At 36.4% G+C, this 27303-nt stretch overlaps 1 protein-coding gene across 1 annotated transcript in view; it reads right to left on the reverse strand.

Annotated features, from left to right (window-relative positions):
* The window catches only part of LOC115209054 (MAM and LDL-receptor class A domain-containing protein 2-like), a 217824-nt gene that overhangs the window by 90210 nt on the left and 100311 nt on the right, over positions 1–27303 (reverse strand). Inside the window, exons 18-22 of the mRNA XM_029777126.2 lie at positions 26712–26819; positions 16606–16713; positions 15437–15760; positions 4050–4160; positions 138–272 (exon numbers count right to left, since the gene is read on the reverse strand). Coding sequence (XP_029632986.1) covers positions 138–272; positions 4050–4160; positions 15437–15760; positions 16606–16713; positions 26712–26819 — 786 coding nt within the window. The remainder of the gene's footprint in view (positions 1–137; positions 273–4049; positions 4161–15436; positions 15761–16605; positions 16714–26711; positions 26820–27303) is intronic.

Raw genomic sequence — 27303 nt, forward strand, 5'->3', positions numbered from 1 at the left:
CTTGAGTTTCATAGAAAAAAATATGCAATATTGATAAGCACTGAGAAATAGTTTATGGCAGACATCTCCAGTACATGTTATCATGGAGATATAAATATTGAAATAGCAAATAATTTAAATGTTGAAAGATATTTCACCTTCATATGTTCCTTCTGAATTATCAATTGAGGGTATATTGCCAAACATTCCAGTAGATATCCCCCATGCATTTTCTGGGTGACTTTTACAACCACACATATTAGTATCTTCAAAATCACATGAAAAGTATTTTGCTGAAATTCAGAATAAGTTAAGATCAGTAAAGGAGCAAATAGTGACAATGACAATATTCCTGGTATTTCAATGATCTATCAGTAATCTAATGATTGATTATTGAACTTAGTTTCATTAGTATAAAATTTATCTAGCAATTTTACATTTCATTAGTAATATAGATAACAATAGTAGTGATAGAAAGCTTAAACCATTATTCGAATTAAGCTTTTGAATCTGAACATAGAGACACTTTCTGTGAGCATATTTTTGCATGTCAGATCAGATGTAATTTGTTTGTAGAAACAAAGTTTATTGTAGTTAGAAAGAAGTTATGAATTTTATTGTGGACTTGAAACCAACCCAGACTCTAAATCTATAAACTGATGTATTGAGTACAAAGCAAAAATATTTTCCCTCTTGTTTTTTTTATATTTAAAGATATATCTTTAACTGATAGGTTATCAACATACTTATAAGTGTGAAAAATACATATTTTGAAGCAAACTCATATGAAGCAACTGTGTATTCACAAACTGTACTAAGTGATATGACAAGCTAGATAGTGCAACTAATAATGGAGAGAAAGGGAGAGAGAGAGAGAGGGGGTGGGGGAAGAAAAGAGAGAAAGAGAATGTGGTTTGGTTGTTTGGTTTCTTAGACATAGCAACAAATTTCTATCAAATCACATTTTCATGTCTTAAAGAAAAGAGGTTCACATTAGAAAATGTAGTATAAATGAATTATATCTGAACAAAAAATAAAATGAACAGAGTGGTTCCATCTGATTATAGATTTGTTTGGTCAGATTTACTTGATAAAAAGACCTTGCACCAACTTACTATCACGTTTTATAGGTATTAGACAACTTTTTGCAAGGAAGAAACTTCAAATCTGCAGCACTCAGACTGATCAAATCTAATCAAACCAGCCAACACATCCCAGCATGGAAAATGGATATTAAAAGATGATGACGATGATGATTTGAAGATAGTTATTTATTCTTGACACCAGGTAAGTCAATTACAGTGGATGTATACATCAACCAACTGGATGAAATGCAAGGTCTGGTGAATATGGTGGATGACAGAGTACTTCCAAGTTCAGTTCTTGTAATTTGAGTAGTGTTCTTCATGCAACATGTGGTCAAGTATGTCTTGCAAGAGAATTGGCCTGTCTCTGTTGACCAATTTTGGTTCTTTAATTGCAAATTCACTCATCATTTCATCCAGTTGGTTGATGTATACATCCACTGTAATTGACTTACCTGGTGTCAAGAATAAATAACTATCTTCAAATCATCATCGTCATCATCTTTTAATATCCATTTTCCATGCTGGGATGTGTTGGCTGGTTTTATTAGATTTGATCAGTCTGAGTGCTGCACCATGTACTAGTGTCTGCTTTGGTATGATTTCTATAGCTGCATGATTCCCCTAATTCCAACTACTTCACAGAGTGTTTTGGGTGCTTTTTTTCCTGATATCAGCATTAATGAGGTTACCATACATCTCACAAGGCTAAAATCTTTTAATGTACTGAGGCTACTAGAGAAAAAGATAGATTTTATGCAAGAAGATTACTTCTAACAGTTTGAATCTCGTTTTAATCTGGTCTTTCTCTCTCTCTGTTGCATCATGGATGAGTTTTTGTCAAAGTTCTTCAACTCAAGATGGCAATACTTTGGCTAATGACACACATGTATCTATTTAAAAGATACTAACTAATAGCCAAATACTATTTCAGTTATCAAAGATATCTGGTTTAACTAGAACTTTCACAATGAGCTTCAATACTAGCTGTGATACAAGAAGTTTTAATTTTGGTAGTTCAAAGGGAGCTATCATGGGTGTTAGCAACCATCTATCAGGTCATTAAGAATGAAATGTCCAATTTTGAACTGAAAGTTTATTTTACTTTATCTCAACAAACTTGCACCTAAATTATCAACACAGTTTGCCATTTTATTGGTAGCTCTTTTATGCTGGCAGCAAAGAATTCTGGAGAGCAAGAGGTGATGAAATCATGAAAGGCTGTTTTTGCATTTTCTTCAGATTTGAAGTTTCTTCCTTGTAAAAAGTTGTCTAATACCTATAAAACGTGATAGTAAGTTGGTGCAAGGTCTGGTGAATATGGTGGATGACAGAGTACTTCCAAGTTCAGTTCTTGTAATTTGAGTAGTGTTCTTCATGCAACATGTGGTCAAGTATGTCTTGCAAGAGAATTGGCCTGTCTCTATTGACCAATTTTGGTTCTTTAATTGCAAATTCACTCATCATTTCATCCAGTTGGTTGATGTATACATCCACTGTAATTGACTTACTTGGTGTCAAGAATCTGTAGTGGATGACACCAGCACTGGACCACCAAATAGACACCATTAGTTTTTTTTGGTGAATATTCTGCTTCGGATTGTGTTTTGGCATGTCATCTCTATCCAGCTATCATACAGAGCGCTTGCTATTGTTGAAAAGAATCCATTTTTCCTCACATGTAACAATTTGATATAAGAATGGTTCATGTCTATGCCATGACAGCAAAGAACAAGTTTCTAGATGGTGTGTTTGATGCTCATTCAGTTCATGTGGTACCCACTTGTCCAGTTTCTTTACCTTGCTGATTTGTTTCAGATGGTCGAATACAGTTGGAATCAAAATATCAAACCTTGCTGCTAACTCACACATAGTTTGAGATGTATCCGCTTCCACTACAGTTTTCAGCACATCATTATCCACCAGGGCTGATTTTCAAGAGTAAAGTCACCAGACCAGAACTTCTCAAACCATCAACGTACAGTACATTCATTCACCAGATCTTCACCAAACACCTCACTGATGTTTCAAGCTGTCTTGGATGCATTGGTTCCATAATGGAACTCACATTCATAAACAACACGAATTTTTTATCTTGCCATGGTTCACAAAAATTGAGTTACAAGAGAAAAATCATAATATAATCAGACACTATGAATTGCATTTCGAAGAGTGATGATGTAACTTATCACTTTGTAAAACAAAGAATTGTCCAGATAACAACTGTCAAACTTGATGCATAACAAAATTGAGCATTTCATTCTTAATGACCTGATATTTTGTATAACACCAGAGTGACACTAGGAGCCATTATGATCTGTATGGTATACTCTTGACTCTGATGGGTTCTTGGAGGTTTTGTAAATATTTTGAGGGATTGGGAGTATCAAGAAAATGATAGACAAAATACTTTATAGTATTGAGTTATATATATTGCTTTACATTCTTAAGTTAACCTTGCCTTTTATTCTTCTGGGTTCAATAAAATTATCAGTTAAATAGTTAGGTTCATACATTTGTTTATATCCATTAGTCCAAATTTGTGACACTGTGCATATGTGAAAAATAAATATTATTGAATGATTTATGTGTAATGAAGCAAATTATTCATTTTATCTTCTAACTGTAAGTTTTTTCCTGTAATGGGAAACTTGCATGAATTTGCTAAAATATGAAAGAAAGCTCTTTCAGTTGAGTATAATCATGTGATATTATATATATTCATATGTAACTGTGTAATGACATAGTTATATACATGCACACACGTTCATATGAGTGCATAATTACTGAAGCAAACAGATCATTTAAACACAATACTTTTGCAAACATCAAAATATACATAAATGCATCCACACAAACATGTGCAAGTATACACATATAGAAAGATATACATACTTATATTAAAAAAAAGCATACTTAAAGCAAATTAAAATACTTTAAAAAATTAATTCTTTTTTGAACAAAATGACATTAAGTTTTACTTACGACAATTTGCTTCATCACTGCCAGTAATGCAATTTTCGTAATTGTTACACAGATTTTTTTCATTGATACATTTTGAATTGTCTAAACATTTATGGCTATACTTTGGACAATCTGTAATTGATAATAATAATAATAATAATAATAATAATAATAATAATAATAATAATAATAATAATAATGATAATGAAAATAATAATAATAATAATAATAATAATAATAATAATAATAATAATAATAATAATAATAATGATAATGAAAATAATAATAATAATAATAATAATAATAATAATAATAATAATAATAATAATAATAATAATAATAATAAAAAAACAACAGTAACTGAAGATCTCGCATTTGCTGAAGAACACAGAGAGTCTATAGCAGAAATGAGGCTGAAAATCCTGAATACGCTTGAAGTTGTAAGACATACAAGTATGAATGATAGAGAACCGCTTCATAAACTCTCAAATACAAACCAAAATAAAAAACAAATCCAAATTGGCAACTATGTAACAAATGAAATAATACGAGAATTAAAACCTGATTTTACTGAGTTAAATGAAATTATTTACGCTTCTGCTAGGGCAATTGAAACCAGCTGTATGCCCCCGAAAAAACAAAGAAAACAAAACCTGGGAAGAAATCAAACCTGGAGAAGTAAAATTGAAAAAGAGATTGAATTTATGAGAGGGGAAATATCAATATTAAATGAACTAATATGTGGAAATGATGTAAGATCCAGAACAGGAAGAAAGATGAGAAAATTTGGATCCTCACCAAGAGAAGAACTGATATCAATAAAAGAAACGCTGAAACAAAAAGTCCAAGCAAAAGCCCAAAGAATACGAAGATTTGAGAAGAGAAACAAGTTTTACAAGCAAAATAAGCTGTTCACATCCAATGCCAAAAAATTCTACAAAGAAATAGGGAAGGAGAAAGTAACCGTTAAAGACGCCCCTCCCATGGAAGAAGTTCAAAACTTTTGGAAAAGGATTTGGAGTGACAAGAAGACGTACAACATAAATGCAGACTGGATTATACAAACTGAAGGATCCTACCAAAATTTACAACAACAAGCATGGGAAGACATCACAATAGCAGACCTAAGAAAGGCACTCACGAAGGCCCATAATTGGAAATCCCCCGGTAAAGATAGGGTGCCGAATTTCTGGCTCGCATCGCTCCCGTGCGCACACGGTAAGCTAGTTCAGCTGCTCAATGGAATTATGAGAGACCCAAAGAAAACACCTGAATGGTTAGCAAGTGGCATTACTTACCTACTCCCAAAGAATAACGAAACCAGCCTTCCAAAAAACTATCGGCCTATAACCTGTCTATCCACCACGTATAAAATCCTAACATCTATCCTGGCGGAGAAAACATATGCATTCATGGAGAAGAACGATATTTTCCCCATTGAACAAAAAGGGTGCCGCCGAGGCTCTTACGGATGCAAAGATCAACTGCTAATCAATCGTATGATCCTTGAGAACTGTCACAACAAGCGCAGAAATCTCAGCACCGCATGGATTGACTATAAAAAGGCCTTCGACAGTATACCGCATCCATGGATCTTGAGATCGCTGGACATCTTCAAAATTTCCCCTGTGATTTCAAACTTCCTGAAGCACAATATGTCGTTGTGGAATACGAATCTCCAATTATACCACTCTAATGGAGTACTTGCCTCAGAAAATATAAACATCAACTGTGGAATTTTTCAAGGTGACTCACTTTCACCTTTAATATTCTGCATAGCCCTAATACCCCTTACAAGTGAATTAAACAGAACAGGGTATGGGTATAAAATTGCCAATAAAAAAATAAGCCATCTATTTTATATGGATGACTTAAAACTTTATGGTAAAGACAATAATGAACTTGAAGGCCTATTGCGCACCATGAAATCATTCAGCGATGACATCGGGATGGAGTTTGGACTTGAGAAGTGTGCCAAGGCCACTTTCCAGAAAGGGAAAGTGAAGACCACAAATTCAGTCGTGTTAGATGTTGACACAGTCATAAGAGAGCTTGAGCAAGAACAAACATACAAATATTTAGGGATAAATGAAGGCTCTGGTATTCAGCATGCAAGCATGAAAGAGAAAATCAGGAAGGAATGTTATAGGAGAGTTCGTGCAGTCCTGAAATCTGAACTAAATGCACGTAACAAGGTGTTAGCTATAAATTCCCTAGCAGTTCCAGTTGTTACTTATAGCTACAATGTGTTGAACTGGAATATGAGTGAAGTAAAGAATATAGATAGAAAAATACGCAAGCTGCTGAGTTGTAATAGGATGCACCACCCAAAGGCAGACGTAGATCGCCTTTACCTTCCCAGAGCCCAAGGAGGTCGAGGCCTGATCCAATTTGAACTAGCTTACAAAACAACCACAATTGGACTGGCCAAATATCTCGAAATATCGAATGACTGGATGCTAAAGCTCGTGGAAAATCACGAGAGACGAAAGAAGCTTCATTCTATCATCAAGGAAAGCAAAAAATTTGCTATTGATTTCGTGCAGGATACCCAAACTGAACAACCCGAGGGAAGTACGGCAACTATTGTTGCAAAGAAGGTGAAAATGATGGCAATGAAAAAAGCGCATGAGCAATTGGCTGATAGGTGGGAGGAGAAACCTCTGCACAGCAAATATGTGACCCGCAGCAAACAAGCTGATGTTGACCAGAAGCAAACCCATCAGTGGCTGCGGAGCTCAGGGCTAAAAGCAGAGAGTGAAGGTTTCATCCTGGCTGCTCAAGACCAAAGCCTATCAACCCGGAACTACCAGGCCAATGTGATGAAAAATGGAGCAGACCCAAAATGCCGATTCTGCAACGACATGATTGAAACAGTGGACCACCTAATCTCTGGATGTAAAGTCTTAGCACCAGTGGAGTATAAATTAAGACATGACAGAGTTGGCCAATATCTCCACTGGCTAATAAGTCGGCATTACAATATCAAAACTGCCGACAAGTGGTTTAATCACCACCCTGAGGCTGTAACTGAAGGAGAAAATGTAACCATTCTGTGGGACTTTCCAGTACATACAGACCGAACCATCAGGGCCAAATAAACCAGATATTGTTGTGAAAGACCAAAACAATAAAGTTTGCTTATTGATCGACATGAGCATCACCTGTGATCATAATATCTCAGCGAAAGAGTTTGACAAGCTCAGAAAATATAAAGACCTACTCATTGAAATTGAGAAAATGTGGCATCTCAAGGCGGTTACAATACCTGTGATCGTAGGAGCACTAGGAATGATCAAGAAGGGAACCGAAAATTATATGAGAATGATCCCTGGCTTACCATCCCTGCAAGAAGTGCAAAAGATTGTCTTAACTGGTACATCACACGTATTGAGAAGAGCATTGTCGATGTGAGAACTGTTGCTGCTCATGCATTTTAATTTAACTTTAAAAAAAAAAAATAAAAAAATGAACGAACTACTGAGTTTGGTTTAATGGCCTACCAATATACACTATGAGTTTCTTTGCCCTAGGAGTCGGGAAGACACTCGGCAAGAAATGGAAGAAAATTTGAAAGAAGAAGAAAAAAAAAGTAATAATAATAATAATAATAACAAAGTAGCACCAACAATCATAATTAACAAAGTAGCACCAACAATCATAAAATTCATAGAGCACTCTATAAATAAATGGCAAACAGTCCTACACCTCCAAACAAAAGAGGGACTCATGAAAACCAAAGACATCCCCATTAGAAGAGGAATATTCCAGGGAGACACGCTCTCTCCACTCCTTTTCTGCTTGGCACTGTCACCTCTATCTGATATGCTAAATAGAACTGGATGCGGATATAAATGTTACGGCAAAACGATCAGCCACCTTTTATATATGGATGACCTAAAACTATACGCTGCAAATGACAAACAGCTGGAAACACTATTAAAGACAGTTCATGGATTTACCAAAGAAATAGAAATGAAATTTGGATTAGAAAAATGCGCCAAAGTAACCATGAAAAGAGGAAAACTAGTTAAGAGTAACAACATCACACTAGATAAAACCAATGAAATAAAAGAATTAGACCAAAGCCAAACTTACAAATACTTAGGAATCCATGAACTAGATAAGACACAACACACACAAATGAAAGAGAAAATAAAAAAAGAATATTATAGACGAGTTAGATCAATACTAAAAACAGAGCTCAATGCTAAAAACAAGATAATAGGTATCAACACTTTAGCTGTCCCAGTTATAAGTTACAGCTACAATATCCTTAACTGGACACGAAATGAACTGTCCAAAATAGATAGGAAAACAAGAAAAATACTGACAGGATCTAGGATGCATCACCCAAAATCTGACATAGAAAGACTATATATACAACGTATAGAAGGTGGTAGAGGCCTTATACAGCTGGAAAACTACTATAAAATAACCACCATAGGACTGCAAAAATACCTACTTCAGAAGGAAGGAAAACTGATCCAGATAGCAGCAAAACACGAGCAAAACAAAAAACTGTTCTCAGTATTTAAGGAAGCTGACAAATACAAACAAGAAATCATACCACCTAATAAACACAAAGAAGACGAAGAAGATGATGAAGAAACAACAAAAGCTATAAAACAAATGAAATCCAAAATAAAAATAGAACAGCAACGAGCCATGATAAAACGATGGCAAGAAAAGCCCCTTCATGGTAAATACTGCACTAAACTAAACGCAAACGAAATAGACAAAGAAAAATCCCAGCAATGGTTGAGAAGCTCAGGACTCAAAGCAGAAACAGAGGGATTTTTAATTGCAGCACAAGACCAAAGCCTCCCCACCAGAAATTACCAAAAACATGTAATGAAAAGAAATATTACAAGTAACTGCAGAATATGTGGAGATGGACAAGAAACAATAAATCATATTATCTCTAGCTGCCCAGTCCTGGCTAAGAAGGAATATATTCACAGACATGACAGAGTTGGAACCTACATACATTGGAAGCTATGCCAACATTATGGAATAACAACAAAAAAAAGATGGTATAGGCACACACCAGAAAAGGTCACAGAAAACGAGAAAGCAACCATACTCTGGGATATGCCGATACACACAGATAGAGAAATTAAGGCCAACAGACCAGATATAGTTGTCAGAGATCATAAAGAAAAAAAATGCTTTCTAATTGATGTATCAATACCGGCAGATAACAACGTGTCTCTAAAAGAAATGGAGAAACTCTCAAAATACAAAGACCTGGAAATAGAGGTAACTAGAATGTGGAACCTGAAAACAGAAACAATTCCTATCATAGTAGGTGCATTAGGCATGATAAAAAAATATTCAGACAAATACATAACAAAAACACCAGGACTTACAAACACATATAACATACAGAAAATTGCACTACTAGGCACTGCACACATCCTACGCAGAACACTTTCCATACAATAACCATCAGAGCATCACAACAAATCACAGCACATACCCAAGGCACACAGAGCTGCGCTCGGTAGTGAAGTGAAAGCACGCTATAAAAATAAAACTACTGAATAATAATAATAATAATAATAATAATAATAATAATAATAATAATAATAATAATAATTATAATAATAATAATAATAATAATAATTATAATAATAATAATAATAATAATAATAATAATAATAATAATAATTGTTGATTAGAAGTCAAAATATTTTAGCTGAATTTTTAAGATTATAATTCTATTCTGTATTTTTGAGATGAGGAATTATGTACGCTATTTACAATGGCACAAGGAAATGAACTAAGGTGGAAAATGAGACTAAATGTACTATAGAAAGCAAACTTTCCCAAACCAAACATCACTAAGAAAGAAAAGTTTGCTATTAAAACATCACAGAGTGACAGTTTCATTATAATATTTCCAGTGGACAAGGGCAATGCTATGGTAGCGATGAACAAGTCTGAATACTCAGAAAAACTGGCAAGTCTGATAAGTGATGGTAGCTACAACAAAATAAAGAAAGACCCAACTCTTAAAACAGAGAAGTTGTCGCAGATCTTAATCAAGAACAAGGATCACTTTATACTAATGAAGTACAGACAACTGACTCAACACTACAGTAAGCTATCACACATGTACGGTCTCCTGAAGATTCATAAGGATGGTATTCCATTAAGACTCATAGTGAGCTGTAGAGGTTCAGAATGTCATCCACTAACTTACTTCCTTGTGGATATAATCAGTCCATTTGCAGGTAAGTCAACATCGTATGTGAAGAATTCCACTCACTTCACAGAATTGATCAAGGATACTCCCACTGGATCCAACCAGATGGTGAGTTTAGATGTAATAACTGTTTACCAAAGTCCCAACCAATGAAGCATTATCAATGATTCAAGATAAACTAGTGACAGATACCTCTCTAAAAGAATGCACAAGAATACTAATAGAAAACTTGATGGAAATGTTGACTTTCTTCATAGAAACTACCTACTTCAGAGTAGATACTGATATATATAGACAGGATGAAGGTTTAGCTATGAGTTTGCCATTATCACTAGTAATAGCCAATATATACATGGAATACTTTGAGAATTTGGCTTTAGGATCAACAGCACTAAAGCCAACCCTATGGCTTCGATATGTTGATGATGCTTTCATACTCTGGCCCCACCAAAAGTATTTCCAAGTACTACTAGATCATGTAAACTCAATAAAGCCATCCATACAGTTCACAATGGAAAAGGAAAAGGACAATTGGCTGGCTTTCCTGGATGTATTAATAACATGCACTGAATATGGGTTCTTGACATCCGCAAACCACAAGCCAACTTTCACTGGAAAATAGCTCAACTTCAATTCCCACTATTCATACATTATAAAGAGAGAGATTGCTCAGTGCCTAAAACATTAAGCAAAGACTGTAAGTAGGAAGCCTGGTACATAGCAGTAAGAAATGATCAGGCTAAGAAAAATCTGCTATGCAACAACCATCCAAAGAACATACTATCCACTCCAACTAGGAAGAGGAGAGAGAGTCTGTCTACCCCATGTCAAAGGCCTCTCAGAAAAGATGCATAAGATATGCGGTCCATATGACACCAGGACAGTATTGAGAAGAAGTAATACACTTTGCAAATATCTTCTGAGTAAAACCACCCATAGAAGAGAACATGACCAAAAACTGCATGTACTCTATCCTATGCAGTTGTGGTAGGTTATACAAAGGCGAAACATACTACCCACTTAAAGTAAGGGTACAGGAACATTGTAAAGCTGTGACATGAGGGGATTTTTTATTCTTTTAATTATTTCAGTCATTTGACTGTGGCCATGGTGGAGCACCGCCTTTATGTTGAAAAATTGTGTATAGTTGATCATGTATGGAAAAATGGAGACTACCTCCCACTGTGGGATGAAGTTAAAATAATTGACAGAAAACACCAGTGGAAAATATGAAAATTAAAAGAGGTTGCACATATGCTAGGACATAATAACCTCCTAAGCAAATCTAGTGCAGATATGAATGTAATATGGGAACCAGTGTTAAGAAAAGATAAAATACTAGGTTTATAAGCCCTACAATTCATTTTATAATTGCTCACGGGCATATAGCATAGTGGATAAGGGCATGGGCTACTAAACCTCAGATGCTAAGTTCAATCTCAGGCAGTGACTTGAAAAATAATATCAACAGAAAAGTAACATCAGCAACATACTATAGGAATGAGAACAATGTACTCCATTAGTCAAATAAAGGGTTGGGTTCCAAATTCCGCCAGAACACCAGCTAAAATGTTGTGATAACAGCAAACAAGATGAGGACATCTATCTGTCCATTGTAAATAAGATTATAATTTCCCACTTATTGGGGAAATTCAATCTCATCTCCAGATTACATCTTTTATCTTTCACTTGTTTCACTCATTGATCTGTGTCTATGTTTGAATGCCATCTTCAAAGTGACCCCAGTCTGGTACAAGGATGTAAAAAAACCAGCACCAGGTGAAAGGAAACAAAAATACAAACATAAAGTGACACACATACACACGCACACATATAATGGGTTTTCACAGTTTCTGTCTCCCAGATTCACTCAAAAGGAATGATTGGCCCAGTGCTATAATAAAAGACACTTGCTCAAGGTGTTGCACATTGCGAAACTACATGCTTGAACTTGAAAGTGCATACTTGCAAATTAAGTTTAACCACATAGCCAATGTCTGTAACGTCTGCAATGCATTTCAATTTGCTTGATCACCAGTAAAAATGTAATATGGATATAGATATTGTAAATATACATTCTAAAGATAACATTAAGATACAATAAGATTCTAAAAAGAAACCCCTTAAAACAATCAGTTATTTAATATTTTGAAGAGCTGCCTTTCCACAGGCTACTAACAATTCTCATACACTTTTCATATAAGGTTAAAGTATTTATATTCATCATCATGATGATCATTTAATGTCTGTTTTCCATGCTGGCATGGGTTGGATGGTTTGACTAGGGACTGGCAAACCAGGAGGTCGCACCAGGCTCCACTCTGATCTGGCAGTGTTTCTACAGCTGGATGTCCTTCCTAAGGCCAACCACTCCAAGAGTGTAGTGGGTGCTTTTTTACATGCCACCAGCTCAGGAGCCAGTCAGGCAGCATTGGCATTTGCCACATTCGAATAGTGCATTTTATGTGCTACCAGCACAGGGGCCAGTTGGGGCAGAGAGGCTGGCATTGACCACGTTTGGAAGGTGCTTTTTATGTGCCACCAGCACAGGGAGCCAGTCAGGTGGCACTGGCAACAACCCATGCATGCATGGTGCTTATTGTGTGCCACCAGCATGAGAGCTAGTCAGGCGGCACTGGCATCAGCCACAACTACAACTTCCATTTGATTGTGATTTAATTTGATTTTGATTTTACTTGATTCCATAGGTCTCCTCAAGCACAGAATGTCACCTGACAATTCAAAGGTACTTTTTAAATGGGTTGGTTATACAACACTGGTGTAGGCTACGACTGTGATCTCACTTTACTTGCTGGGTCTTCTCAATCACAGCATATCTCTAGAGGCCTCAGGCTTTCATCATTGCCTCTGTGAAGCTCAACGTTTGAAGGTCGTGCTTCACCACCTCATCCCATGTCTTCCTGGGTCTCCCTCTACCATAGGTTCTTCCAGTGTTAGGGAGTGACACTTCTTCACACAACTCTCCTCATCCATACACAGCACATGACCATACCAGCGCAGTCATCTCTGTTGCATGCCACATCTGATGCTTCTTATGTCCAACTTTTCTCTCAGGGCGCTTACACTCTTTAATGTGTGCACACTGACATTACACATCTAGAAAATCATGCTAGCTTCATTTCTTTCAATCCTACACATGTCTTCAGCAGTCATTGCTCAAGTTTCACTGCCTTGAAGCATGGCAGTTCACATACATGCATCGTACAATCTACCTTTCACTCTGAGCGAGAGGCTCTTTATCACCAGTAGGGGTAGAAGCTTTCTGAACTTTGCCCAGGCTATTCTAGTGGTAACACTCTGAGCATCCACCCCCACTACAGACTTGGTCACCAAGGTAGCATAAGCTATCAACTACTTCTAGTTTCTCCCCCTGGCATGTGATGGAGTCTGTTTTCTGAGCATCTGTGGTGTTTATTGCTCCTGTGCATCTGCTGCACACAAAAGCTATCTTCCCAGTTAACCTGCTTTTGATGTAGCTGCACCTCTTAATTTGTCTATAGCTTACACTGGGTACATCTTGTGGAATTTCTACCTACATCTTTTCTACAGATCAAGCAGGGCCACCTACTTCAAGGGGTTTGTGATGTGTTCACCTTCTTACTTACTAGGGCTTTAGTTTTTGCAACATTGATTCTAAGGCCCATCAGTTCTAAACCTTGCTTCCACTTTAATATCAAAATTTAGCTTGGTAGAGAGATTATGGAAAATGGAATCCAAAAACAGGTATAATAAAGGAACTCAAAACAGGAACTCAAGTATCTGTAATTAAAAGTGATGATATTTATCTTTTACTTGTTTCAGTCATTGGACCATGGCCATGCTGGGGTACTTGAGGAATTTTAATCGAACTAATTGACCCCAGTGCTTATTTTCTTTCTAAGCCTGGTATTTACTGTATCAGTTTCTTTTTACAGAACTGCTAAGTTACAGGGACATAAACCAATACTTATTGCTAAGTAGCAGTGGGGGACAAACACACATGTGTGCATGCACACACACACACACACAAATATATATATATATATGTATATACAACAGGCTTCTTTCATTTTCTATGTACCAAATCCACTCACAAGGCTTTTGTCTGCCTGAGGTTATAGCAGAAGACACTTGACTCAAGGTGCCATGCAGTGGGACTGAACCCAGAGCCATGTAGTTGGGAAGCAAACTTCTTACTACACGGCCACACCTGCACCTATATTCATTAAGCTTGACACAAATTAAATGTCCTAATATTTGCATTACATTACATCCAGCTGTGTCAACATATTTGAATTTTGATATATATCTGTTGTGATAAAACATAAAACTAGATAATGTTGCAAAATGTGACCTCCCTTCTGTACCAACATGGCTCCAACAGCAAAAGTTAGCTGTAGGGAAAGTGCAAATCAACCCAGCAAGCCAACTTACCCAAAGAAGAAGTCATGCACTGCTGGGTGTCTTCAAAACATGCATCTTGTGGAATGTAGTTCTTTGTTAATTAGTTTTACGCTGACTTCTGTTTACCACTCCCCTACACACAGAGACTAGCTGTCCTTATATACTTGTACATTCATCTAGAATCTTCTAAAGAGTCATGTTATGTTGTATCTTTTAGAACTTTATTCTGAACCAATTAATTTCCTAGTTGCTAGGAAAGTCATACTCCCCATACAGCACCTGACCTATGAGACATGTCATTTATCATGTGACACAATTCTGGAATTTTCTCTGATACTCTAACATGATACAATATTATAGAATGATTACACAGGAAACTAAACAATATTACATAATTATTACTCAGAAAACTAAACACCTTTACCAATTTACCAGAGAATATCATAGATAATACAAACAGAACTTATTCTCTCTTTCATAACAATATGGTCACCCTACAACAAATAGAAATAAACATTGCATATTTTGAAACTGCTCACTACATACTGTCTGGTAGGTTTCCCACCTCTCAGTGTATTTTGGTACCTAAACATTTAGTAGAAACATATGGTACTTGAGTAACTTCCTAGGAATTAAAAGCATAGATTTTCAAATTTGTTGTTTTTGCTTAACTTCAGTTCTGATTGAGCAGATCTATGATGAAAGCTGTTCTGAATGTGATCAATGATCAAAATTATGAAAATAAAAATCAAAACTATGAAAAGTCAAGAGTAAATAGAAATGAATTACTAACTTAATTCAGGACAGGTTCCATTATAAATGTTGACACTATTAATTGCCATTCCCCCGGTCTTGATATCCGCAATGAATGTAAGAAAACTTGTCCCTGCTGGAAGCTGGAATTGTCCTTCATATGTTTCATCTCTTTGACTAAAGAAATATTCATTCCAAGCAAGATGATGTGAATTATTTCCATTAGGGTTCTTCTGGTGTAAAATAACTGAGAAATTCCCAGTTAGTGCAAAAGCTGTAGTAAACTTGATATTCACACATGAATCTGCCAATGTTTCCATGGGTGACAGCATTTTCCCCTTTGTTCCTATAATCTGCATACTACCTGTAAATCAAAGAATATTATCAGAAATATTAGCAGAATTACTGAATTGCAAAGCAAACAATTGAATGGGTGAAAAGCCAGAGTTTTTAACTTTTCTTCAAAAATAAGTCCTTATTTGTTGAAACATTAGCAAATAAATTTACTGTTTCTTCCAACAAATAAAAAATTTGAAATTCCAAACAGAAAGTTGAAGATATAAGAAACACATGTTTTTCTTCCATAAAGCTTTTTCATCAAATGGACTGTTCCTTATTTTAGCTTTCTCTGACAATATGCAGATAAGAGACAAATGTTTCTCTAGATAGGATGCTGTCAGTTACAAGTAAACTTTCCTTTATGATAAGCTGAGCCATGCAGTCCAACGAATTAATTATGCAAAAACAGCCATTAACAGATTATATTCTTCTGCAATACATCTATATATCATATTTGCCAGCATGTAAGATGTACTCCTTCTAAACAAGTATATATTTTGGAAAAAAACAAATTTAATATGTTTCATCATGCTCTCATATACCATCTGTAACCAAAAGCTAAGACACAGTGTGCTCCAGAGTGGGAGTGAATTTGGAGTATTATAATTGAGAAGCAAACTTCTGATACAGTTGGCCATGTATGCATAAAATCCAGATGGGGATAGCAAAAAATATTGCAGGCATTAAGCATTATCTAGGATGCTAGATGATGCAAGGAGTACTTGAGTGAAACAGAGAGTGAGGAAAAAGATCATGAAATGAGGGGAGTGAGAGAGAGAGAGAAGAGAGAGAGAGAGAAAGACTGACAGATAGAAAGGAGAATGTAAAAGACAATGTTTAGGCTGAAAGTTAAGTGACTACTATACTTACCAGGAACATTAAAGAAACTAGTACCATTATCCAATACCGGTACCCATCCATATGCAATTTTATAACCACAGTAGTATTTTGTTGCGAAATCACATGAAATTGAATCAGCTAGTAAGGTAAAAAATAATATAAATTGAAGCAATAAATCAGTTGATCGATAATGATGATGATAAGGATGTAAGTAGTTTAAATGACCTTCTTAATCCCAGTGATTATATAATTTCAACAGAATGCCACATCATTCTCCTTCTTAGAAGAGCATGAATACAGCATGGGATGACAACCATGTTGCATTTTCTTCATGAATGAAAATACAATGACGGGATTCAGACAAAATGCTTTGCAGTATATAGTTATATCCATTTACATCCTGAATTCAAAATTCTGTGGTGGGAATCAGTTTGATCCCTCATTCTAACTTAGTTGATAAGATAAAGTACCAGACAAGATTTAATCAACTGTTCTTTTACACAAAATTTAGGGTGGCCATCCAATACTATTCATCATCATCGTCATCATCATCATTTAATGTCCACTTTCCATACTAACATGGGTTCAACATAAGATAAAATATAATGGTGGCAAATGGGATGGGTACAAGGCAAAATGTATTGTAAATATTAAGGCACATTCATGTATGATGTGATTTGAATTATTACATTGTTTTAACTTTGCATTGATTCCTTTCAAAGTTGAAGACAAAGGAATATTTACATACATATGTGTATGTATGTGTGTGTGTATCCATCCATCCATCTATAAATATATATATATATATATATATATATATATATATATTTGTTGTCCAACCCGTGTCAGCATGGAAAACAGATATTAAGCAATGATGATGATGATGATTATTATTATTATTATATAGATAAATAGATAGATCGATGGATAAATATAGATATGGCTAGTTTATGGGGTTACCGAGGGTTCCATATCCATAAAGTGCTAAAACGCTTAGCTTTACAATGTTTCTTCAGATCCTAAACCCATTGACCTACGGTCTCTCTCTCAATATATATGTTTAGTTATTAAATATATAATGACCATTATTTACATATTATCTTATATAGAAAAGGAAGAGTTTAGGTCACTCATGATCTAAACCAATAAGTTTAGATCATCAGTGCTGTAATTGGTAATCCATTAGGATCCAAGTTCAAAAGAAAGGCTGGAGCTGGGGATCTGTTGCAGACTTCCAAATCAGCAGGTATAAATTACAGGAAGGTTGGACAAGCTTATCAGGTAATTAAAAATATTTTGATTAATGTAAAGGTGAATTGAAATAAGGAAAATAAATGTAAATAATGACTTAGTTGTTTCTGGGATATCCCAGGTAATGGATCAATGTGTTGATCAACTTCCCCATACACTGGGTACTCCACATACCTCCCTATGTTTAATCTCAGGTAAGTCCAGACAGTTGGTTGAGTGAAGCATTCAGGTTGATAGACTAAATCAAGCATTAAAGTGCTAGATTTAAGGGTTACACCTTCATGGAAAGATGGACAAACACTCATACCCTCTGGAACAAGATGAACTATGAACTTTATACCTCTATCTACACTGAATTTTCTGGAATATCCAGTGTATGGAGTTGTTGGTCAACACACTGACCCATTACCTGGGATATCCCGGAAACAGCTGTAAGACATAAGTTACTTTTATTTTTCTTCCCTTACTTCGATTCACCTTTATAGTAATTAAAATATTTTAAATGATCTGATCAGCTTGTCCAGCCTTGGTTTTGTTTTCCCCTTCCTTTATTAGACACCCCCCCATCACATACACAAACAAAAGAAGGATACAAGTGGAGCTTAAAATTCACAACTGCTGTTTCAGGAGCACTTATTAAGTTACATCATGACAAAAATCTGCTGTCTTCAGGTGATTTTAAATAGACAGATTGGAGCAAAAATTTCAGGTGTGAAAACAAGGTCTGGGATCAAAGCACCTTAGAGTTAATTTAGTAAAAACCAAATTCTTAGTAAACAAGAAAGCAGACAAATTGCAAATTCTTTCAGGGAGATGGCCCTGCTTGATATGTAGAAATGGCTTAGGTAGAAACTCCATAAAGTGTATATGGTTCAAGCTATGGACACATAAGAGGTGCAGCAATATCAGAGGAAGGTTAACAGAGAAAACAATCTTTGTGTGTGACAGATGAACAAGTACAATAAACACTAGAAATGCTCAGAAAATAGACTCCATCAAATGCTAGGTGGGTATACCCAAAAGTAGTTGATAGCTTCCGTTATCTAGGTGATCAAGTCAGCAGTGGAGGTGGTTGCTCCAAGAGTATTGCTGATAGAATAAGAATACTCTGGGCAAAGTTCAGAGAGCTTCTACCTTTGTTGGTAACAAAGGGCCTCTCTCTCAGAGTGAAAGGCATCAAACAATGATGACTTTTGCAGATTATTTGATGCTACATGGCAGTGAAACATGGGCTGTGACAGCAGAGGACATGTGGAGGTTTGAAAGAAATGAAGCTAATATGCTTCGCTAGATGTGCAATGTCAGTGTGCATGTACAACAGAGTGAAGTTTTTCCATTTCATTTATTATACTTGTCTAACATCTCAGGTTTGACTTGAGCACTTCTATGCAGTCTATGTGTTTCAAAAGAAGTATTTTAACTATGAAAAGAATATATATATACATATATATATATATATATATATATATATATACAAAATAAGAAAATGGAGAAACACAACTTGGCCTGCACTCGCATATACGCTTGTACACTTGTGGAACTTAATATCATGTAAACCAATGTTTTTCATTTTTCATTTTATATGTATATGCCGATCTTTAATGCTTTGCATTGTACTGTAGTATTATTGTTGTTGTTGTTTTTGCTATTATGTTGCTAACCACGTGATGCATATATTGCTTTGCTGGTATTAATGTTATTAATAATAATAATAATGATATTAGTAGCAATAGTGGCAATGATAATAGTAATGATGGTAATATTAATGGCATTTTGTAACTTAATATAATGAACTCTTGACTTTGTATATCTGCATTTGAATATGGATATGTGTATGTTTTCTATATTGTAATATCCTAATATTGTGTTGACCAACTGTAACATTGAATATAGATCATATGTATGTATATTGATTTATATTATTATGTATATGTGTATATATATGTATAGGAGTATGAGTATATGCATTCATATGTATGTGTATATTATATATTATGGGTATATACTCACTCTTTTATGGGTGTACCTCCTCTGATATTCATATTTAATTTAGTTTGTATTTCACTATCTCTGAAGAGGCCTTGGGATATTTTTGTAAGTGTCTCATTTATAACTACATATTGACCTATCACACATGGCTAATATGAGCATAATGAGACACCCATATCTGCATGGCCGAAACAGCTGTAAGATGTAGTTTATATTTATATTTGTATTTATTTATATTCACTTATACATACTGTACTTATTGTATCATATTACTCTTTCATGTACATTGTTTTGTTCTATATTATTATGTTTGACCTTAATATTCATAAGTAGTGGTTTAATAAATTATGTGATTGGGTATTATCTGGTAGTTGATCATTGATTAAGATGTGCTTCTCCATTTTCTTATTTTGTATTATTAATTTGTGGTAAAACATTTTACCTTTGCCCATATAATACAGTAAATGAATTAACTGCATCGCAATTCTTAACATTTATATATTAACTTTGTTGGGTGCTTTACTTGCAGTATATTGGATATATGTTATCCCATGGAGGGTTGCACTTGCAACCCCTATCTCAATTTGTATATATATATATATATATATATATAATGTGTGTGTGTGTATGTATGTATGTATGTATGTATGTATGTATGTATGTATGTATGTATGTATGTATGTATGTATGTATGTGTACACACATATTGATATATGATATATATATGGAAAAATCTAAATTAAGAACTTCAATGTCATCATATAAAACATTGACATTTCATAACATACTGGTGAGCTACACATGATGCTATATAATACAGACTGGTCAATAAGGTAAGACCTTAGATAGAAGTGTTATTGTAACCTGGTCAGTTAGGTAACATGCCTGAAATATAGGAGTTATTGAGGATTTGTTTGCATGGTAATACAGTAAGACAGATGCTAGTATAGCCTTAATCAATATGGAAATACACCTGATGTAATTATTTTTATCTAAGGCATCACCTTTACCTTTGTAACAGTTGACTATGGTACTGCTACACCAGCCATTGGGCATGACTTCTTCATGAACCACCTGATTTATAGTATGGGTGACTAAACCATAACCCTCTCTGCTAGATATTTTAAGCATCTCAGCAGTAATTCCTGATGGGCCAGGGGCTCTTCCTGTCTTCATATCCTTAATTGCTTTATCTGCGATGGAACTGTCAATTTGGGTAGCCAGTTCCTCAATTGGGTCAACGTTTGGCAGACTCTACTCCTCTCACTCATTCTCTATGTTCAACAGTTGTTTCATGATGACATTTCCAAGCCTCTTTCTTGGCAGAATCATTACATGTAAGTGCACCAGCATTCATACAGACACATTTCTCTCATATAACATCACAATTTTCTCTCACACACTGTTTTGCAATCTGAAACACTTCAGTTCTTTGGTCCTCACATCACTGAACATAGGTAAACTTATTCTTTCCTGCTTCTCCCTTGGCTAGATATACTTGTCTCCTAGCATCCCTTCTGGCAATCTGATACAGTTCCCTGCTATATATATATATATATATATATATATATATATATATATATATCATTATCATCATCATTGTTTAATGTCCGCTTTCCATGCTAGCATGGGTTGGATGATTTGACTGAGGTCTGGCCAACCAGATGGCTGCACCAGGCTCCAATCATATCTAGCAAAGTTTCTACAGCTGGATGCCCTTCATAATGCCAACTGTTCCAAGAGTGTAGTGGGTGCTTTTATGTGCCACCTGCACAGGAGCCAGTCCAGCGGCACTGGCTATGACCTTGCTCAAATGTTTTTTCACATGCCACCAGCACAAGTGCCAGTTAGGCGATGCAGATAATGATCACTCTCGGATGGTGCTTTTTATGTGCCACTGGCAAGGAAGCCAGTTTGTTGCTCTGGCGACAATCATGCTCAGATGGTGCTCTTAGCGCTCCACAAGCATGGATGCCAGTCATCAAATTTGATTTCAATTTCACTTGCCTCAATATGTCTTCACAAGCAGAGTTTAGTGTCCAATGAAGGAAAGTTAGTGGGCTGGTTACACCCCTGGCATAGGCTACGAGGTTATGGTCTCACTTGGCTTGCCAAGTCTTCTCAAGCACAACATATTTCCAAAGGTCCCGGTCATTAGTCATTGCCTTGGTGAGGCCCAATGTTCAAAGGCCATGCTTCACTACCTCATCCCAGGTTTTCCTGGGTCAACCTGTTGCACAGGTTCCCTCAACCGCTAGGGTGTGGCACTTTTTCACACAGCTATCCACATCCATTCTCGCCATGTGGCCATTACCAGCACAGATGTCACTCTTGCACACCACATCTGATGCTTCTTAAGTCCAACTTTTCTCTCAAGGTACTTACACTCTGTCAAGTATGCACACTGACATTACACATCCATCGGAGCATACTGGCTTCATTCCTTGCAAGCTTATGCATGTCCTCAGCAGTCACAGCCCATGTTTCACTGCCATTTAGCATGGCTGTTCGTACACATGCATCATACAGTCTACCTTTTACTCTGAGCGAGAGGTCCTTTGTCACCAGCAGAGGTAAGAGCTCTCTGAACTTTGCCCATGCTATTCTTATTCTAGCAACTACACTTTCAGTGCACCCTCCCTGCTACTGACTTGGTCCCTAGGTAACAGAAGCTATCAACTACTGCAAGTTTTTCTCCCTGAAATGTGGGAGATGTTCTCTGCACATTTTCAGAGTTTATTGCTCCTGAGTATCTGTCACATACAAAAACTTTCTTCCCAGTTAGCTTTCCTTTGATATTGCTGCACCTCTTATGTGTCCATAGCTTACACTGGGTACATCTTATAGAGTTTCTACCTACACCTTTTCTACAGATCGAGCAGGGCCATCTACCTGAAGGGATTTGTGGTTTAACTACCTTCCTACTTATTAGGACTTTGGTTTTTGCTAGGTTGACTCTAAGGCCCTTTGATTCTAATCCTTGTTTCCACACTTGAAACTTCTCCTCTAGTTCTGATAGTGACTCAGCAATTAGAGCAAGGTCGTCAGCATAGAGGAGCTCCCAGGGCCATCCTGTCTTGAATTCCTCTGGAGGACTATGATAAATAGGAGGGGGCTGAGGACTGACCCTTGGTGGACCCCTACCTCAACCCAGAATTCTTCACTGTACGTGTTGCCAACCCTCACCTTACTGACAGTGTCCCTGTACATGGCTTGCACAGCTCTCACTAACCATTCATCACCAGATAAGGGATCGGGGGACCCTGTCAAAGGCTTTCGCCATGTCAACGAAAGCCAGGTACAGAGGTTTATCTTTGGCTAGGTATTTCTCCTGCAACTGTCTTACCAGAAATATAGCATCAGTGCTACTTTTACTGGCACAAACCCAAACTGCATCTCATCTAAACTGACACTTTCTCTAATTAGTTGGGCTATGACCCTCTCCGTGACCTTCATTACCTGATCCAACAACTTGATACCTCTGTAATTATTTGTCTCTAAATGTCACCTTTACCTTTGTAGCAGTTGACTATAGAGCTGCTACACCAGTCATTGGGTATGATTCCTTTTTGTATCAGCTGGTTAACTATATGTGTGATTAGGCTATAGCCGACACTGCCAGATATTTTGAGCATCTCTGCAGTGATTCCTGATGGGCCGGGAACTTTCCCTGTCTTCATACTCTTAATTGCTTTATCTACCAACTCGGATAGCTGGTCCCTCTGTTGGGTCGACATTCGGCAAACTCTCTTTCTCCCATATTATCATCATCGTTTAATATCTGCTTTCCATGCTGGCATGGCAGTCAAATGTTTTGACTGAGCACTGGCAAGCCAGGAGGCTGCACCAGGCTCCAATGCGATCTGGCAAGGTTTCTACAGCTGGATGCCCTTCCTAATGCCAACCACTCAGAGAGTGTAGTTAGTACTTTTTATGTACCACTGACATGAGAGCCAGTCAGGCAACACTGGCATCAGCTATGCTCGAATGGTGCTTTTTACATGCCATCGGCTTGGAAGCCAGTCAGGCAGCACTGACATTGGACACAATTACGACTTCACTTGGCTCAACAGGTCTGCTCAAGCACAGTAGATTGCCCGACGATAGAAGGGTACTTTTAAACAGGCCAATTATGCGATACTGGCATTGGCTACGGCTAGTCTCACTTGGCTTGCCAGGTCTTCTGAAGCACAACATATCTCCAAAGGTCTTGGTCGCTTGTCATTGCCTCTGTGAGGCCCAATGTTCGAAGGTCATGCTTCACCACCTAATCTCATGTGTTCCTGGATCTACCTCTTCCACAAGTTCCCTCCACTGTTAGGGTGTGACACTTCACACAGCTGTCCTCATCGATATGCGACACATGACCATTCCAGCACAGTCATTGCACACCACATCTGATGCTTCTTATGTCCAACTTTTCTCTCAGGGTTAATACATTCTGTTTTGTATGTACACTGACATTACACATCCTGCAGAGCATACTAGCTTCATTTCGCTCAAGCCTGCACATGTCCTCAGCAGTCACAGCCTATCTTTCCCTGCCATGTAGCATGGCTATTCACACACAGGGATCATACAGTCTACCTTTCACTCTGAGTGAGAGGCCCTTTGTTAGTAGCAGAGGTAGGAGCTCTCTGAACTTTGCCCAGCCTATTCTTATTCTAGTAGCTATGCTTTCAGAGCATCCACCCACTACTACTGACTTGGTCACCTAGGTAACAGAAGCTATCAACTACTTCTAGTTTTTTACCCTGGCATCTGATAGAATCTGTTTTCTGTACATCTTCAGTGTTTATTGCCCTTGTGCATCTGCCACACACAAAAATTATCTTCCCAGTTAACCTTCCTTTTATATAGCTGCACCTCTTATGCATCCATAGTTTACACTGGGTACATGTTTTGGAGTTTCTAATTACACTTTTTCTACAGATTGGGCAAAGCCATCTACCTGAAGGGGTTTTTGAATTATCTCCTTTCTACTTACTAAGACTTTATGTAAATATGCTTAGTGTGAAAGTATTTCCTGTTAATTCATATCTGCAAGGCCATAAGTCTTAAGAATGTTTCTTATACTCATTAAACTTTTTCATCTCTTTCTCTCTCTCCTCTCTTTTCCCACTCCCAGCAATAACTCATAATTAAAAACATGGCAGTCCCTCTGACCCTGCCAACTACTGTACTATGGCACTCTCTTCCAGCATTTCAAAGTGATGGTCAAACTATTTACAACAATCTGTTTCAATCTCTCTCTCTCTCTCTCTCTCTCTCTCTCTCTCTCTCTTCCTCACCTTTGTGAATAACAGTTTAGTTTTTATACTATCAGCTCTATTGGAGATCTGTTATATATTTTCCACACTAGAGAGCACATGCCTTTGAGAAATTTTATGAAACGTCATTGTTACTCTCAGCATGAGCAAGTTATTCAACTGCATTTAGTATGCAAATCTGGTAAAATTCCTTACATATAGGCTGTACACAACTCTCTTCTTATGAATCAGTGTCTTCATGCCAGATCACAGTACTATGGCAGGTATTAATATCATAGCACTCTTAACTCCCGCTCTATAATTTCTGATATGTCATCCACACTTTTCTTCCTCTACAGTGACAACCTCTGTGATTTCACTATCAGCAACACCCATTCTTATATAGATGATAATACCCTTTATTACTCCTCAACATTCTACACCTATGTCATGTAGATGCAACCTTGATACTTCATTCTAAGTTTACACTAACTTCAAAAATATCCTCCAATATAGTCATGTCAATGTTGTGTACTTTAATGCTACAATGAAAACCACTACATATATCAAGAAGGAAAACATTATCTTCACACACTCCTCTTAAACATGAATAGTATGCAGCTAGACATCACAGAGTTACTGAAAATAGCAGGCCTAAGTCTCACTGAGAATCTCTTAATAGTCAAAACTGCATCACAATGCCTGGTCTTCCTTTCAAGAGTAAGAAAATACTTGAACACCCAGCAGCTAATTAATTATTAATAAAACCCCAAAACAGAGAACTGCTTTCTTATCTAGGATAGCACTGCTGCATATCCACAGACATCCTAGACCACATCCAGGAAGTAAAGGCTACTCCACAGAGTCTTATGAAGTCATTTCCCAACACACTCTGGCTTGCAAACATGCTGTTCTCTTTCAGTATTATTTTTTATACTAATTTTACTGTGTCCTCTGCTGTTTGGTGGTGCTGCTGGCTTGTCTCATATCATCTTTCCTCAGCCATTCCTGACTTTCCTATCTTTCTCTTTCTCACTGCCTTTATTGTAACTCCACTCCTACCACCAACTAAACCCAACATTAAGCATTATTCCCATTTCTTCTTCAGAATGGTATTCTAGAATTCTCACCCTGCACTTGTCTTTTTTGCCATCATCAAATTACAAATATTTAAAGGAATGTTAACTACATCGATATCAGTGGTCTCAGAGGTCTTGTGATGGTCATGGTCTCAATTCTTTCCACCAAACTAATAATGTATAAAAAAATAAAATAAAAATGAATTTAATGGAATATGTGACCAAGAATCAAGCCTAGGTTGTAGACTAGGTTTTCTCAAGAGTTTACCATTTGTGCAATACATTAATCTCATTAATTATATAATGAAAGGGAAATTGCAAAACTCGGGGCTGATACTTAATTTATGGATTCAGTTGACAAGGAGTTTACCATTTTCTGCTCTATGGAATTCATTGGTAATAGACTATAAAGTAGAAATACCAGTGTTGTTTAATTAGCACTATAGGTTGTTTTAAAGCTCTCAACAGGAAATATAACCTAGATAGTTTATCAAATGGTTTATAAAGAAATCTTTTATTTAAAAAAAATATGGCCATAAAAAAGATAATGAACAAAATAAACACTTACGGCAATTCATTTCATCACTACCATCACTACAATCATTGGTTCTGTCACATACTTTAGATTCACTATAACAATAATTATTTTTACACTTTCTTGTTCCAACTGGACAATCTGAAATAATAGAAAATAAAAACAGAACATTTTAAAAACATGTAATTAAATATAAATACTTAAAATCTAAACAAGTTGATGTATTTACTTGATTATAATTTTTGCTTTCTAAGCATCAAAACAATAATTCAGGAAACATTTGTCTCAATTACCTATGAACCTCTCTCTCTCCCCTTCTCTCTCATGATAACCTCACATGTATAACATTTCTAAAACTTCTTTACAAAGAATTCTTCTTCAGAGCCACAATACACTTTGTCTTCAACCACCTGGTGACTTAACAAATCCCAAAGGATATCTACACTTGAAGTATTGTTCACATATTGAAAGTGCTGCTGCTTTGTTCATAAAAATTAGAGGTTTAAATGAAAAGACTGTTTAGCTAAGATTATTTCTCCAACAAACTACAGCTATTGACTCACATACATGTTGCTTCTTTTCTTTATCCCATCTACTGATACTGCACCAGGCTTCATTCTGCTAA

This window comes from Octopus sinensis, linkage group LG3 (assembly GCF_006345805.1).
Source record: "Octopus sinensis linkage group LG3, ASM634580v1, whole genome shotgun sequence".
Lineage (NCBI taxonomy): Eukaryota > Metazoa > Mollusca > Cephalopoda > Octopoda > Octopodidae > Octopus > Octopus sinensis.